Genomic DNA, 17,411 nt, shown 5'->3' with positions numbered 1-17,411 from the left:
TACTAAACGAGCTCTCGTGTAATACCAATTTTATGAAACTTGTGAATAATTGTGGTATCTGACTCGCTTTCGCTTGTCAGATACCACAACTATTCACGAGTTTCATAAAACTGGTTTTACACAGGAGTGAGTTTAGTATTTTATTTATTACTTCCCATTTATAACGTTTTTAGAATTATACTGTTGAGTATGAATAGGCTGACATCTACACGATCCACGGCATAGTCCAATTGAGTTTAACAGAATAATACTTCAAACACGTCAAAAGTTGAAACGTATGAATTTAATACCATACAACTGTCTACCTTTAGAATTCACAAAATTATCATAGGGCTAAGATTATCGCAACTCACATACTTTAACTTAGACTAACGACTGTCGTTGCGCTACAATACAATCGCCTTGTGAAACAGGCTTTGCTCCTCAAAGTTTACAATAACGTCACAATACCCGATGACGTAATTTGTGGAATTTTGTTGCAAGATCCATCGGCAAAACAATGCCATGTGACGTCAGCCTAGCAACAAGGTTGCTGGGGTCATCGAGTGTGCTTAAGCTCCTCTCAGTGATCTATCAACTCCACATGCAATGTCGTTGAATTAGCCGAGGGATGTTGAGAGCTTTCAATATTTGTTCGTGAAACGTGTTCCGAGAGTACATAAGCACGCATTTTGGTATTACACAATGTGTAATACAGCTGTATGTTTATTAAACGGGTGATCTAAGTAATAAACAATTATACATACAGCACATACATCAACACAATATGAATTTGGCATTAAGGGGATTCTCATGTTACTATAACGACAGCATCAATTCCCCCCAAGCATTGGGGTATGAGCATATGTGAAGGAGCACCAGCATACAGCTGTAAGACTCAGAGTGGTGATTGAGCATCAATCCCCCAAGCATTGGGACACACTGGCATTAATGGATGCTGAAATTATGCTATAACTGTTCTAGCATTTAGCCTGTAATATTGACTGTACATAAGTGTGTCGGCATCATACGGTTTCCCTTAAGTGGTAAACATCTGAAAGCTGCATCACTGAGATCTTCCCACTTTAAGCTAACTAGCAGTGATATAACTTGCATACTGTTTTAGACAGCATTAAACTCACTCACTCAAAAAAGAACTTGATGGACATTTTCGGAAAAGTTTACATTTCCAAACTTTGATGTACAGGAACTAGCTAGACTGTCCAAGTTGGAGTACATGGAACAAACCAAGAAGGACAAGGAGCTCCATGACCAGATCGCAGCACAGAGGGCAGCAGACCGCTACAAGAAGCACTACGACATCTGTTCCGATGTCGTCAACCAGGTGGTCGACTTCGCCAGCAAGGTGGCAGAGTACAGAGAACTCACTAACGGGTAAGTAGATCTTAGTGCAGGGACAGTCATAACACAATGGAAATTAATCTTAGTATGAAGACTGCGTTGATTATCTGGAATCTGAGTTGTAGAAAAAAGCAAACTGATGTCATATCTGGTCTTACTGGCAGATGTTGAAACATTGTTGCAAAACATGTTGAAACAGATCAGAATGATTGGTATGGTTTGGTGTAAATGAAATAAATGAGGCTTAAAATAATAAAAGAATTGGTTCTCAGGCAATGATATTTTGAAAATATTGTGCGGGCAATCATTGTTTTTTGGGGTTTTTTTTGCTACACAGTAAAGCAGTGCGCATGTAAAGGGAAGTAACTGTGTGCTATATTGGATCGCATTGTTTTTAAGTATTAGGATTATTTCATTTTGTGGAAAATGCAAATATAAACAAAACATGCAGCAGACTTCATGATGATGCGGGCAGTGCCTGAGAACCAAGACTATTATTTTCTTAATCTGAGTGAATGTCTTTTTATGCCATTGTCAGGAATAATATATTCATATCTAGGTGTCCTGCCAGTAATCATGTCTAGACCAGACAAACCAGTGGTTGAATGCATGAGCAACAATCACAATGTGTATGACAATAATAAATTACCACTCAATCCCCAACATGGTCTGCTCTAATAATATTCACAGGGTACTGGGACCTGTTCTACTCCTTAGCCCCAACATGGATCTCAATGTAAAAGATCATAGGATACTGTTTACTGTAGATAGAAGATATGATGAGACTTTAAGATAAGTAATAACTAGCGAGACCAGCATAGACCAGTCTGTGAGTCAGTCCTCCATGGTTTCCAGCTTACTGCCTCCCAAGCTGATGCGGGAATGGACAGCTGTGTTTGTGGCGGGTCAGCCTCTGTTTGAGCCGAGCCCTGTGGAGGGAGCAGAACTGACGCCGGAACAGATCCTGGAGGAGGAGAGACAGCAGCTGCTGGACGAAGGGGACTTCATGGAGTACAAGGTAACACAGCTGTGTGTTGAGTTCAGATCCACTGTGCAGGGTTGTGTCCCTTAACTGTACCAAGATCAAGTGATCATTGGTTCATATCCCAGATTTGCCCTGATTATGATCCTTGGTCTGTCAGCACTATACTCATATGTTTCATCAAAGTGATATGACTAGCTCTCAGTTTCGACTTTTTTTTCTCATAATGTGAAATAGCTGTTCTCATTCATCCAACAATTTATTTGTCCAAAAAAAATAGCACCAGACTTTACACAAGCTTGCTCAAAGATTATTTCATTTCATTTTTACCTCCGTCAGTGTGCGTTATCAGCTCCCTTGGAAGTATACAATGAATATTTCTTTACTGATTTGCATGGAGTTGTATTTTCCATGGGTATTTTTCTATGTAATGACATGAAACTGAAATGTTTAAGGACATTTATCGTCTCCAGATTTTAATGACTGTCCTTAGAAATACAAATAGACATGTACCAGTGTCCTTGCCCAACTGCCCAATATTTAAGGTAACATAAGCACTAGAAGAAATTTGCCATTTTTAAGGGTTTTGCTACATGTTATCATTATAAGGACTAGTGGACTGAAACTGTTTCTACCGTTGCATATACAATGATCTGTGTAGGTTAATATCAGCCTTAGTCTTGGAGATGTCATCATTGCAGATTCTTGAATCAATTCATACATCATCCCTCAAAAGGTTGTAGTTATTTTTTGCAATGTTCTGTTTTTGTTGTAGAACATGATCGGGGAGTGGCAGCCGCCAGAAGGTTCGGAGCAGACAGAACCTCCAAAGGATAATGCTGTGTTGGGCCACATCATACACAGGTTGTTCAACCTAGTGCACCCTCCATCGGTATGTTGTCATATAGTAATTAGTTTCAGATGATTAATTAAATTATTTTGTTTTGATTTTATCCATCTCTAAAGTATTCAAAACATGAAGAGGAACAGGAAAATTATTCATCTATTCAAAAAGAAATTAAAGGATTAACTTTAGCATTTAGCTGTGACTCTTTTTCCAAGTGAGATTAATGATACTTTTTTTGATAGCTTAGATCTCGAAATGATTTTAGAATAGGCAAGACCCCCAGAGAATGTGCTTCATTTGGGGGCCCAGGAGGCCAAGTTATGTAAGCTGCAACAATCTGCTGTGCAGATTTGTATCCCTTAGAGGTGTGAGAAGCACGTGATGTCAGATATCTATCCCAGGTGTTTGCCCTCCTAATGTTTCTAGTTTGTTGTGAGGACCGCCTCTGTGGTCCAGTGGAAGGTCCGGGGTTCGATCCCCGGCCGCATCATACCAAAAGACGATAAAAGATGGTACTTGTTGTTACCCTGTCATTAAGAAGGGGCTGAAACAAGGACTGGTCGGCTCGGAGTCAGTATACTGTGTCTGAGTGGGGTATTCATGTTAAACTGCGGCATGGTACCTCAGTGGGCTAGCACTATAAATCGGCATCAGTCCAGACTAGTACTAGCAGCCACACACACTTACGTGCAGGCATGTCTCTATATCAGTGCAATAATCTTGGACACGATGTTAAACCCCATTTCACCTCACCTCTAGTTTGTTAGCTTCATACTTTGCTTGTGGGTATTACCACAGCAAGCCGACATGATGTAACGGAAATACTGTTCAAAGCAGCATCAATCTAAACTCAGTCATGGTACAGTATTTCGTCATAATCTGTTTCAGCCTCCGCCTCCACCGCCAGAGTTCCCTCCCTTCCCAGTGAGAGCTTGTATTCTCGGCAAAGTCTTCAGTGGCAAAACAACATGTATCACCAAGCTTGCTGCAGGTTGCTATTTTTTACCTTCCTTTTTCTTATAATTTCTTGGGACTACAAAAATAATTCTTATATTTAAATCTAGGGTATAGTTTCGATGATAGTTATTGGTATTTGTTGAATAAAATCAAAAATTTCCCATCTAAGTTAATGTGTAAATGTTATTGATGCTTTGACTTTCTTTACGATCATAATCAATGAAGGCGATATAACAATAGTTCACTTGATCATTTCTTATACCAATTGGGTAATGATATGCTGTAGCTCACCTCACTGTTTCCTCTTTACTCCATCGGTAACATAATACTGTAGCTCACCTCAGTGTTTCCTCCTTATTTCATTAGTAATATATAACTGTAGCTCATCTCACTGTTTCCTCCGTATTTCATCAGTAATATATAACTGTAGCTCATCTCACTGTTTCCGCCTCATTTCATCAGTAATATATAACTGTAGCTCATCTCACTGTTTCCTCTTTATTTCATCAGAAATATATAACTGTAGCTCATCTCACTGTTTCCTCTTTACTCCATCGGTAGCATAATGCTGTAGCTCACCTCACTGTTTCCTCTTTACTCCATCGGTAACATAATACTGTAGCTCATCTCAGTGTTTCCTCCTTATTTCATCAGTAATATATAACTGTAGCTCACCTCACTGTTTCCTCTTTACTCCATCGGTAGCATAATGCTGTAGCTCACCTCACTGTTTCCTCTTTACTCCATCAGTAACATAATGCTGTAGCTCATCTCACTGTTTCCTCTTTACTCCATCGGTAACATAATGCTGTAGCTCATCTCACTGTTTCCTCTTTACTCCATCCGTAACATAATGCTGTAGCTCATCTCACTGTTTCCTCTTTACTCCATCGGTAACATAATGCTGTAGCTCATCTCACTGTTTCCTCTTTACTCCATCTGTAACATAATACTGTAGCACATCACACTGTTTCCTCCTTATTTCATCAGTAATATATAACTGTAGCTCATCTCACTGTTTCCTCTTTACTCCATCGGTAACATAATGCTGTAGCTCATCTCACTGTTTCCTCTTTACTCCATCGGTAACAAAATGCTGTAGCTCATCTCACTGTTTCCTCTTTACTCCATCGGTAGCATAATGCTGTAGCTCATCTCACTGTTTCCTCTTTACTCCATCGGTAACAAAATGCTGTAGCTCATCTCACTGTTTCCTCTTTACTCCATCGGTAACAAAATGCTGTAGCTCATCTCACTGTTTCCTCTTTACTCCATCGGTAGCATAATGCTGTAGCTCATCTCACTGTTTCCTCTTTACTCCATCTGGAACATAATGCTGTAGCGCATCACACTGTTTCCTCCTTATTTCATCAGTAATATATAACTGTAGCTCATCTCACTGTTTCCTCTTTACTCCATCGGTAACATAATGCTGTAGCTCACCTCAGTGTTTACACTTTACTCCAGTGGTAATATAATACTGAAGCTCACCTCACTGTTTCATCTTTACTCCATCTGTAATATAATACTGTAGCTCACCTCACTCTTCTTCTTCAGAACATCGTCTGCAAGTGTTGATTGTGGATGAGCTGGTTGACGAGGCTGTGGAGGCCCACAAGGCAGGGGAGACAATCCAACTACCTGCTGTAAGTTAACATTACTTCACTGGGACAGTTTGACAATTCAGACTGTAGTCAACCCTCATAAGTATCTGACAATCTTCTGTGAATAGGGTTACTATAGTCTTAATAATATTACTTTTAATACCCAAAAGCTGAACTGCTTCAACTATCTATCTCTGAAAATGCATCTTCCTGCAAAGCAATAATTGTGCATTTTCCATATCATGTTTATAGTTAATAAACTATGGCATGAGTGATGTCTACAATCTATGTCTAATCTATTGCAGGAGGGGGAGGGGGAGGAGAAGATTGAGCACACGCCCACAGACCAGGCAGCGCTAGGGGGTGAGTTGGCGATGTTTCGATTTTTTTTGTGTTTTGATATGTTTCAGACGGATAAAAGATCAGTTATAAAGTATGAGACTTACCACAGAAGGGCATGGTGAAAATATATGATGGTAATGCCTTGGTAGATAGTCAGTGTGCATGGGAATTGCATTCTCAGCTCCATAGGGAGTATGTGCAATACAGAATACAGAGTTACTCCCTTAACACTATTGCTATCCAATATATTTACTCCCCATTTTTCTTCGTGGGTTTTCAATGTCAAAATATATATGTATATTGTCAAAATAAATGTTATTTTGAAAATTGTTTAAATTTACTTTCTGAATGTTGGTTACTTTTGGCTCCAGCTCCTGGAGACCCTGCCACAGTCAGTGCTACACCTCTGGACAATGTTCCCCAGGAGATGCCTACACCACAGCCAGAAGGTTCGTAGTGACTGGACACATCAATGTTCAGCCAGAAATGTCATGCATATACGCACCATTCCTCAATTATATACCAGCAGCCATCGTATAGCTAGAATATTACTGAGTGCAGTGTTATTAAACAAACAGAAATATATGAATGTTTTAGATCAGCAATGTGAGATCATCTTTGTCCTATGCTTTCCTGACACAAAAATTCCATGTGAAAAAAGGGTGAAATTCTGATCAAATTCTCTTTCTTAATCAGGTCTTCAGTCTGCCCCTTCTGCTGATGTGACGGCAGCAGACAAACCAACCCCATCAGAGGAATCCCCAGACAAGCCGGCAGAGGTCCCACTGTCAGAGCCCCAGGCCGACATGGCCAAACCTGCCTCCAAGAGATCCTCTAGCAGGAGTAAAGAAGTGGGGCCACCAAAGCCTCAGGTGAGTTTGTTTTGTTTTTTAGGGCCAATAGACAGCAGTATCACAGTATTTTTGGCAAGTCCTGTTAAGTACCAACACCTTCAGTTCTGGTTAAATCATACTGATAATTGATTTTTTTTAGCTTCACTATTATGATGACACTGCTGTGGTGTGAATGTTTTAATTACGAGTGCTTGTTATATTTATGATATGAGATTCTTTTGACTTGGAAACCATGCACCAACTGAGAATCAGCATTTGACACAAAGAACCAGACTTTCCTCTGCAGTGCTCGTGGATGTTTTAAACTCCATTGGTCTGACATAAACATTTTCCTTTGTAATTTTACAAAATATTTACTTATTGTGTCTCGCACTATTGCATTATGTGTTCTGTACACTGCTCTCGAACGCATCCATTTGTAGAAACTTGAAACACCTCTCCCAAATGCAACCTGTCCATGATGCCTGCCCTTAAGTCTTCATTCTTGTCTCTTCTGCTGTGTTAAAAATGAGACATAATGCAATAGGATGAGTATTAGATATTAAATTGAATAAAGAATTATGAAATGTTTCATCTGTTTGAGCAGCCAAGTAATCGAGCCAAGTTGGGATCCAAGGCCCTGAAGTATTTGAAGAGGGGCAAGCCAGTAGATGACCAGGTCATAGTGGACGTGCTGGTGGAGGTCATCAGGTCAGTAGCATGGATACCACCCCCTGCTATTTCTGTTGTGAACTTAAAAATAAACTTCCACCCTTACTCATGTACAGTTTTAGTGTAAACTTTCAATGAAATTACTATGATTTCAAAGATAAATTTGATGGACTACCATACAATGCAAAGAGTGGTTTGCAGGAAATCTAGAGACTTAAAGGTAGCCATCTAGCACTTATTTCAACAGTTTGGGTGTAAGGAAGACACTGGGTTTTGCAGTGTGTTCTCGAACAAATTGCCTCTTTTCAGAGATATGATTAATGAAGGTGTTGTCATTCTGACATTGTGTAGAAACACGAATTGCATTGTGACATATTGTTGCCACTTGTTACATTAGGTCTACCAGATTGTATGAATCAATGACTATCTTTTAGGAAAAAAATAAATAACACAGACCTTCAAGAAATTAACAATTTGAAACATTGTAATTGTTTTGCCTCAATGTCAAAATTTCACAGGATGTTTGTAATGTTTAAAAGGTTCCCCAAAGAAATAATAAGATGATATAAGATGTATATACCTTTGCGAAGTTACCTCAAGTCTGTTCCTTGATCACTAGACGAGTACCAGAGGGTACAGGCTGGGTGATCGACGGCTTCCCCCAGACCTACAACCAGGCCAAGATGCTGGAGAAGGCCCTCACTGGCTTCGATGCCACGGCCAAGGAGCAGAAAGAAAAACCCAAGGACAAGGCTAAACCCCGCAAGTCCAGCCTGGTGCCTGACCCTCGCCCAGCCCCACCCCCTCCCGAGCCAGCCAGTGGGATTGATGTGGTCATCCAGTTTGAACTGTCAGATGACCTGTGTATGAAGCGAGCAGCTGGACGATTCTGTGAGTCTGTTTTGTACGATATTTAGACAGTCAGTGTTTTGCTTGTTTTATGGAAAATCTTACTCTTATATTTATTTTAAGCTGTTGTGTTTATGATTGAAAGTATGCATACATCATGTTTTTATATATGCTAAAATAACAGTAATAGTATTTTAACCTTAATTGCAGACCGTAGTTTTCATGAATATAAGGCCCTTGAAATAGAGGTATTTTCAAAATTATTTTACATAAAAATCTATAAAACAGTATATGACAGTTGAGGCCGAACATTGTTCATGCATTTGAAAAGATAATGCTAATAACAAAGGATTTCTGTATCAAATTGTTTGGCTTGTCAGAAATGTCAAGGATATATTGTGAGGGATTACAGATGACGTTCAACATTGATATTCTTCATTTTAGAAAACTTGCGATAATTATGTTATTAGGCGTACAAATCACAACATCTCCATCAAGAAATTTGATTTGATTTTGTTTTTCCAGCGAAGCATTACTTCGGTATCAAAGGATTTCAGTTTGTTCAAGTTTGGATGGTGTTTGGGAAATGTTTAGAGAGCAGTATATACATTTGAAATAGGAAGCAATTTCCTGTACAGTGTGATGAAAGAATCCTCTTGTAATGAAACATGTAAGTTGCATGAATCTACTTCCAACACAGATGCTGTCCAGGCTGACAAGCAATACCACCAGGAATTTAACCCACCACCAGAGGGCAGTGCTACAGGGGTCGGCAAGGAGGAGAAGGTCATTCCAATAGAGGATGCATCACATGACCAGGAACAGATTCAGCAGAGGTGAGAAGATCCTGGATGGTTTAGTGTTTAATAAGAACCAAACAAACAAACAATCCCACCTAAACACTTTTCCACTGGGCTGGAATGACCTTTTCTCAAAATCTGTCAACATTTACAACCTGATGTTGGCTGTACTGGGATTCTGGGTTTGAATACGTCCACAGCATTCTATTACATGTAGGTGGATTGGGTATCCAAACTCTGTCACTGGGCTGGTAGTGTCATCATACTCTGATGATGCGAGATGTTGCTCTTTATATCAATCACTGGTTTGTCTGTCCTTGAGTGTGATGTTAAACAAAGAACAACCTGCCTTTGTGACTTTGGGCATTCCTTCCACATTAAGCAGACATGGCATGATGTAACTAACTGAAATAAGTACTCACTCAATATTAAAATATTAGCCAGACGGCCAGGCAATCTGCCTCAATTTCATCTGCTCTCAAAACTGGAGTGTGTAAAAGTCTTATTGTCTCACATGATTCTGACCCAGTCGATGTTTCTTCCAGGATCACAGGTTACCATGACTCCTGGCCCAAGTTAGAGAAGTGGTTCACTCGGTTCGGCACCCTGAAGAAGGTTGATGCCAGCGAGGCTCTGGAGACAGTGTTCCTGGAGGTGGAGAAGGTTCTGGAGGATACTGTCAGCAAGGTCGGTGCACATTCATACTTCTGCAGTTCATCTGGAAATGTATCCCGTGAAGATCTGTCTTAGAATTGGTCTTCAGTAACACATGCTTGTTGTTACAGGCGACTAACGGGATCGGGTGGTCAGGCTTACTGACTTGGTTGATGCATGTCGTCGTATCCCAGTTTGGTAGATCAGTGCTCAGGATGTCAATCACAGGATTGCCTGGTCCAGTCTCAATTATTTATAGACCGCTGTCAAAAAGCTGGAATATTTCTGAGTTTAAACGACAAACAAACAAACTTTTAAATGTGTCGAATAGAGGTTTGATATGTGTAGAGTGTACGCTATACAGTAGAACATGGATATAACAAACTACAAGGGACCGGAGAAATCAGTTTGTTATCTACGTTGTTCGTTATATACATTTTCGCTCGGAAACGTCCGCCATCTTGGATAAACCAAACACATAATTGCAGCATTGACTTGTATCAGCAGTGATCACTTCACAGCATTCAATTGATAACATTTGTTAATCAAATATGTATTTAGCATTTCATGATTTACTATAGGAGATGTGTAGTCGGTGATTTCGTAATCGGTATACAATGATTTAGCTCAACAAGAGACGATATGACAAGAAAAACAACATTCAGTCAGATTACAAACATAAGGCACTTCTGAAATGACAAACATTTATCTTTCAATACATTCAATACACCCTAGCTAGCATTCTTTTGTACATTAATGACACATACAACCAAAACGAGCAGTTGAAATTGTTTTAATTCTTTGACTGGGAACCTGTTGGTTTTGTTTCTCATCCTAATGGCTCTAAAATAGTTTGGCTTAAAAGTTCAATGAGTTACTGATACAGTCAAACCTCTTTGAATCAAATTCATTCGAGTTATCTGGTGTTTGAGAGATCAGGAAAGTTTTATGTTTGATTTGGATTGGACACTTGGGTCTCCCGAATGAGTTCAAGACAACCGGGAATTCAACACATCGAAGTTCAACACATCAAGATTTGACTGTAATTAGTTTAAAGAAAGGAGTAGAGTATACCTCATCTATGACATTTTATGTTTCTTGTTGTGTTGAATTGTGTTCATCTCCCCCTCCAGATTCAAGGCAAAGATCAAGAGAGTTCTGCTCCCATTGAGACGGAGACTCCGGTTGTGGAAGAGAAGCCTCCAGAGCCAGTGAGTAAACAGTTCACTTCAGAAGATGTTCAGATACCATGCAGTGAGTGAATGTTGTTTTACACCATAGTCAGCATTATTCCATCTAAATCATGGTGACCTGTAAATAATCAACCCTATTACAGGCAACCCACTGGTTGATACAATGAGCATCATTCCTTGCAGTAACCAATACATGGTTCCACATTGTCACCACTCAATCGGGACGAGTTGTCACAACAAACCATGCAGGGACCAGTATTCTGACTTGGAATCCCGCTGTGGGGAATCTGTGGAACAAGACGTTGTTTTGTTCTGCTGGATTCTTAGACTGTGGAATGAGATCTTATTTCCATCTCTTGGTTTCTTAGATTGTAGAACCAGACCTTTTTTCTCTCTCGTGGAATTGGATACTGGGAAAATTTTCCCACTCCTGTATTCTGAGAATGTGAATCAGACCTTTCTTTCTTTCTCTAAGATTCTGAAACTGTAGCACAAGATTTTATATCCCACTAGATAATGTTGATATAATTTTAGCTGAAACATTTTCATCACAAATTAGTCATCACGCCAAACTGCTTGTTCACACAGGTACCAGAGCCTGTGCCAGAACCTCCAAAGGAAGAGCCTGTAGTAGAAACCAAAGGGTCCAGATCCAGTTCTAAAGGCAGCAGATCAGGTAATGTCAGAAACTCCATCCTGGAAGATAGGGAGAACATGCAGTTGCATCCTTTTGGTGTGCCAGAAACCTGTGATTGTGGGTTCATATCCCAGATTTGCCACGATGTGTGTTGAATTGTCTGCACCATGCCCTGCTCGTGGGTTTCACCAAAAGTGGTAAATGTCGAAGAGCAGCATCTCTTCCTCCCACGTCAAGTTGACATACCATGATATAATTGAAAAACTGTTCAAACAAGAATTGGACCAAACTCATTCACTCAATCAGCACAGAAGAATGATTTTACGCCTGTATCATCTGTATGGGAGGAGTTTGATGTAGTTTGTGTTTCTTCTGTACAGGATCTGGTAAGAAGTCTGCTGGTTCAAGGACTTCCTCCAAGGACAAGGACAAGAGGGACAAGAGTGCATCACCCAAACGAAGTCCCAGTCCCAAGAAAGGAGACTCCAAGAAGGGTAGCAGAGGTAGGTATTTAGAGTGAAACAAACTTTGAATAATTACAGATTAGCTGTCCTGAGTGAATGAATGGTAGCAGAATGAGACTTCTGCTTCCAGTCTTTAGTTTCACATATGTTGGTATTATCTATTACCCATTGCTTCTTTTAGCAAGAATTGTAGAAAACTGTGTGTAGTCAACCATCTTTTGGAAGCAATATGTAACGATGAACACTTGAGGAAGACATAGCTTTTCCAGCTTGTACCCATGCTCATGGTGGATGTCCAAGACCATTATCTTCCCACCCTACACACTGACATAACAGAAATACTGTTCAAAGCAGTTTTAAACAAAAATCACTCTGTCAGAGTCCAGTTTCAGTTGTAAGTCCCATTCATGACCAGAGTTACTATCCGACCCAGAATAATCAAACAACAGTTCTCCTCCAATGATCAACCAATGATTATTCTTCAGGATCTACACCCAAGTCCCCCAAGCGAGGTCGGTCAGGGAAGAAGGGCAAGGTCCCAGAGCCAGAGCCGGAACCAGAACCCGAGGTCCCCACAGGACCTCCTCCACCACTACCAGGGTCTGAGGAGTGGGAGTTTGTGGACCAGTCACTCGAACTGGTTAGTGCCCCTTTACTCCTTCACTACCAGCTCCTGATGTTTAGAGATAGGGGAGCTTTTTGAAACTAAAAGCTCCATGTTGAGCAATACTAATGCTTAACTACTGTTTAAGATGCAGTAGGGACCATTGATAAATTGAATGCTTTCCAAACTGCTGAGACAGCAATTTGAATGAATGAATCCATGGACGGGGATAGTAATATCAAGCATATGTAGTGAAAAGTCCTGTGATATAAAACTGGCCTATTATAAATATATATTTAATTGATAAATATCCTGTGTTTTCCAGGTAGAGCTAGGTTAATTGTAGATTTAACTGCACTACATTTTTTTGGAAGTAAACACAGGGTGTACGGTTTCAAATATTAAATTTAGTATGATGAAGTTGGCAGACTTAGTCTGATGTCTTTGCATCTGATTCCAGGATTTGGCTAAAGTTCTTGCTTCTCACTGGGAAACTGTTGAGAAAAGCTATGTGCTGAACAGCAAACACGTCTTCCGTAACATCCGAGATGAGAGGGAGAGAATTTATAGATACTTCTATCAAATCAGGTCTGTATTAACTCACACAGCAGTGCAAGAGTGGTTGGCACTATCTCAGACAGCAGGGAAAGATGGTTGACATTAACTCACGCAGCAGTGAAAGACTGGTTGACATTATCTCACACAGCAGTGCAAGACTGGTTGACATTAACTCACACAGCAGTGCAAGATGGTTGACACTTTCTCACACAGCAGGGAAAGATAGTCGACATTAACTCACGTAGCAGTGAAAGACTGGTTGACATTATCTCACACACACAGCAGTGAATGAGTGGTTGACATTATCTCACACACACAGCAGTGAATGAGTGGTTGACATTATCTCACACACACAGCAGTGAATGAGTGGTTGACATTATCTCACACACAGCAGTGAATGATTGTTGACAATATCTCACACATGCAGGAGTGAATGAGTGGTTGACATTATCTCATACACGCAGCAGTGAACGAGTGGTTGACATTATCTCACACACGCAGCAGTGAATGAGTGGTTGACATTATCTCACACACACAGCAGTGAACAAGTGGTTGACATTATCTCACACACACACAGCAGTGAATGATTGGTTGACATTATCTCACACACACAGCAGTGAATGATTGTTGACATTATCTCACACACAGCAGTGAATGAGTGGTTGACATTATCTCACACACACAGCAGTGAATGAGTGGTTGACATTATCTCACACACGCAGCAGTGAATGATTGGTTGACATTATCTCACACACGCAGCAGTGAATGATTGTTGACATTATCTCACACACAGCAGTGAATGAGTGGTTGACATGATCTCACACACACAGCAGTGAATGAGTGGTTGACATTATCTCACACACACAGCAGTGAATGAGTGGTTGACATTATCTCACACACACAGCAGTGAATGAGTGGTTGAAATTATCTCACACACACAGCAGTGAATGATTGGTAAACATTATCTCACACACACAGCAGTGAATGAGTGGTTGACATTATCTCACACACACAGCAGTGAATGAGTGGTTGACATTATCTCACACACGCTTCAGTGAATGATTGTTGACATTATCTCACACACACAGCAGTGAATGATTGGTTGACATTATCTCACACACACAGCAGTGAATGATTGGTTAACATTATCTCACACACAGCAGTGAAAGTTTGGTTGACACTATTTCACACACACAGCAGTGAATGTGTGGTTGACATTATCTCACACAGCAGTGCAAGACTGGTTGACATTAACTCACACAGCAGTGCAAGATGGTTGACACTTTCTCACACAGCAGGGAAAGATGGTCGACATTAACTCACGTAGCAGTGAAAGACTGGTTGACATTATCTCACACACACAGCAGTGAATGAGTGGTTGACATTATCTCACACACACAGCAGTGAATGAGTGGTTGACATTATCTCACACACGCAGCAGTGAATGATTGTTGACATTATCTCACACACACAGCAGTGAATGAGTGGTTGACATTATCTCACACACAGCAGTGAATGAGTGGTTGACATTATCTCACACACACAGCAGTGAATGAGTGGTTGACATTATCTCACACACGCAGCAGTGAATGATTGGTTGACATTATCTCACACACGCAGCAGTGAATGATTGTTGACATTATCTCACACACAGCAGTGAATGAGTGGTTGACATGATCTCACACACACAGCAGTGAATGAGTGGTTGACATTATCTCACACACACAGCAGTGAATGATTGGTTGACATTATCTCACACACACAGCAGTGAATGAGTGGTTGACATTATCTCACACACACAGCAGTGAATGATTGTTGACATTATCTCACACACACAGCAGTGAATGATTGGTTGACATTATCTCACACACACAGCAGTGAATGATTGGTTAACATTATCTCACACACAGCAGTGAAAGTTTGGTTGACACTATTTCACACACACAGCAGTGAATGTGTGGTTGACATTATCTCACACACAGCAGTGAAAGATTGTTGACATTATCTAAAACAGCAGGAAAAGATTGGTAGACACTATTTCACACAGCAGTGCAAGAAATGGTTGACATTAGCTCATGCAGCGGTGCAAGATTAAAATTCTTCAATAGCATTTATGAGGTTGAAACACATTGTTTATGTATATCACCGTGACGGTTGTTAATGCTTAAATGAACAAGTTTAAACCCTCATATAGACTTTCTATGAGTTTTTAATTATGTTTTAGTAATTTTGATTGACTTAACTGGTCCATCAAGTCATTTTTATCACATGTTTTGCTGCTGTTCCTCATTTTTCTGATCATCTTGACCCAAAGGAAAGACTACATGGCATACCTTCGCAGACCTGACCACAAGCAGGAATTCATCTCACAGTGGCAAAAGGTGAGATGTGATCAGGCTTATATATAATCACTGGCGGATCTAGAGGATGGGGTGGGCATTGTTTTTTCAGAAACCTTGTGTCAACCTGCATCCCAAGTCATCTGTTTTTGTTTACTCTCTGTCGCAGGTAGAATGCATTCTTCTTTTTAATTCTTGTCTTACCTGTGAATGGTCCATTTTTTTCATGACCGAAGAAATCTTTTCCAGCTTCTCTCGGTAAAAAACATAGTTTTATACATTGGTATCATGTAACTGCAAATTATTATTAACCCACTTTTTGATGTTATCATAAGCTCAGGCATCATAAAGGGTAGACCTGTTAGATGAAAATTGTATCAATGATTTGTTTGTCCCTCCTTAAGATTTGTACTGAATACATAGATCCTGGTCAATTGTCACAGCAAGTGTTAACTGGTAAGCTCTGACTACAGGAGTATAACGAGGTGCCCGATGACATGAGAGAAGATGAGGAGACACGGGCAGAGCTCCACCAGACTGTGGACGACCTGAGGGAGAGACTGTGGAACATCTGTGATGAGAGGAAGGAGCAGGCTGAGGGGGAGAGAGAGACTGTCATGAACGACAGCTGGCTGGACGACAGACTTGGGGTCCTCAGCAACCACTACATCACTCTCATGCAGGTTCGTCACACAGTCGGAGTCATACTGATCCCATTGAGGGAGGGAGTGACTTGAGTTTTACATGGCTTTTATAGTATTTCAGTTACATCATGGCCTGGCAGCTTCTTGTGTGCGGAAAGCCCATAGTCATGCCGGTGTTAGACATTTACCGCTTTGGCAAAACCTACCATTAGGAGTATGACAAACCTAGAAAAATAATCAAGGCGATTCACACCTTGAACATAGGTGTCTGGCATATCCAAGGGATGCAATTCTGTACAGTCGATTGTGACGCTTAAACCACTGAGATACCAGTGCCCACTACCTGTGAAGATCTCGTTTAGAATTGGCCTTCAACAACCCCTGCTTGTCAGGAGAGGCGTCTATGCTTGTCGTAGGAGCCAACTAACTGGATCGTGTAGTCATACTTACTTTACGGACTTGGTTGATGCATGTCATTGTATCCCACCTTTCGAGATTGATGCTCATGATGTCAATCACTGGATTGTCTGCTTCATACTCCATTATTATAGACCGCCGTCATAAACAGTCAAACACTTTTGTGTCAAACTTGATTTGTCAAACTTACGGTTGTCTCGAAGTGAAAGCTTGGTCCCTATGTATTCCTTCTTTATTAATCATTTTTGGTTGTATCGAACCTCGGATAATGGTAAGCATTTACGTAGGTCCCTTCTTCTTCAACACAATGGTGTTTGACTGGACATGGAATATTGCTGAGTTGGGCATTATGCAACAAACAAAGGAACCAGTGCCCAATGTTTTCTGGTTTATGATGCACACTTTAAAAATAATAATTACAACAGTGCAGATGAGTGTGTAAGATGCATTCAGACAAGGATGGAGTTGGAAACTGCTTGCCAAAGATGGCTGTAGATGCTCGTCTTGACACCTGTGATTTTTGTCAATGTTCCATGTGTTTCCAGTCTGAGGTGGACAGATACCAGGACACAGTACGGATGTTGAAGGACTACTACCGGGGCATGGACGGTCATATCCCTGACGAGCTCAACACCCATTATGCCAGAATACCACTCATTGAGGTAAGTTCCATT

The 17,411-nt window shown here is 40.5% G+C and overlaps 1 protein-coding gene across 1 annotated transcript in view; it reads left to right on the top strand.

The window, feature by feature from the left end:
- The window catches only part of LOC139478832 (sperm flagellar protein 2-like), a 46,240-nt gene that overhangs the window by 7,483 nt on the left and 21,346 nt on the right, over positions 1 to 17,411 (top strand). Inside the window, exons 9-28 of the mRNA XM_071261493.1 lie at positions 1,187 to 1,374; positions 2,197 to 2,359; positions 3,099 to 3,215; positions 4,059 to 4,161; positions 5,685 to 5,773; positions 6,037 to 6,094; positions 6,445 to 6,522; positions 6,770 to 6,945; positions 7,514 to 7,617; positions 8,198 to 8,469; positions 9,128 to 9,263; positions 9,773 to 9,914; positions 11,015 to 11,092; positions 11,663 to 11,750; positions 12,092 to 12,214; positions 12,661 to 12,815; positions 13,240 to 13,367; positions 15,652 to 15,718; positions 16,150 to 16,359; positions 17,283 to 17,399. Coding sequence (XP_071117594.1) covers positions 1,187 to 1,374; positions 2,197 to 2,359; positions 3,099 to 3,215; positions 4,059 to 4,161; positions 5,685 to 5,773; positions 6,037 to 6,094; positions 6,445 to 6,522; positions 6,770 to 6,945; positions 7,514 to 7,617; positions 8,198 to 8,469; positions 9,128 to 9,263; positions 9,773 to 9,914; positions 11,015 to 11,092; positions 11,663 to 11,750; positions 12,092 to 12,214; positions 12,661 to 12,815; positions 13,240 to 13,367; positions 15,652 to 15,718; positions 16,150 to 16,359; positions 17,283 to 17,399 — 2,592 coding nt within the window. The remainder of the gene's footprint in view (positions 1 to 1,186; positions 1,375 to 2,196; positions 2,360 to 3,098; positions 3,216 to 4,058; positions 4,162 to 5,684; positions 5,774 to 6,036; positions 6,095 to 6,444; positions 6,523 to 6,769; positions 6,946 to 7,513; positions 7,618 to 8,197; positions 8,470 to 9,127; positions 9,264 to 9,772; positions 9,915 to 11,014; positions 11,093 to 11,662; positions 11,751 to 12,091; positions 12,215 to 12,660; positions 12,816 to 13,239; positions 13,368 to 15,651; positions 15,719 to 16,149; positions 16,360 to 17,282; positions 17,400 to 17,411) is intronic.

This window comes from Haliotis cracherodii, unplaced genomic scaffold, assembly GCF_022045235.1.
Source record: "Haliotis cracherodii isolate W230 unplaced genomic scaffold, xgHalCrac1.p SCAF_4, whole genome shotgun sequence".
Taxonomy (NCBI): Eukaryota; Metazoa; Mollusca; class Gastropoda; order Lepetellida; family Haliotidae; genus Haliotis; species Haliotis cracherodii.
The sequence above is the reverse complement of the archived record's forward strand: the minus strand, read 5'-3'. Positions and strand labels throughout refer to the sequence as shown.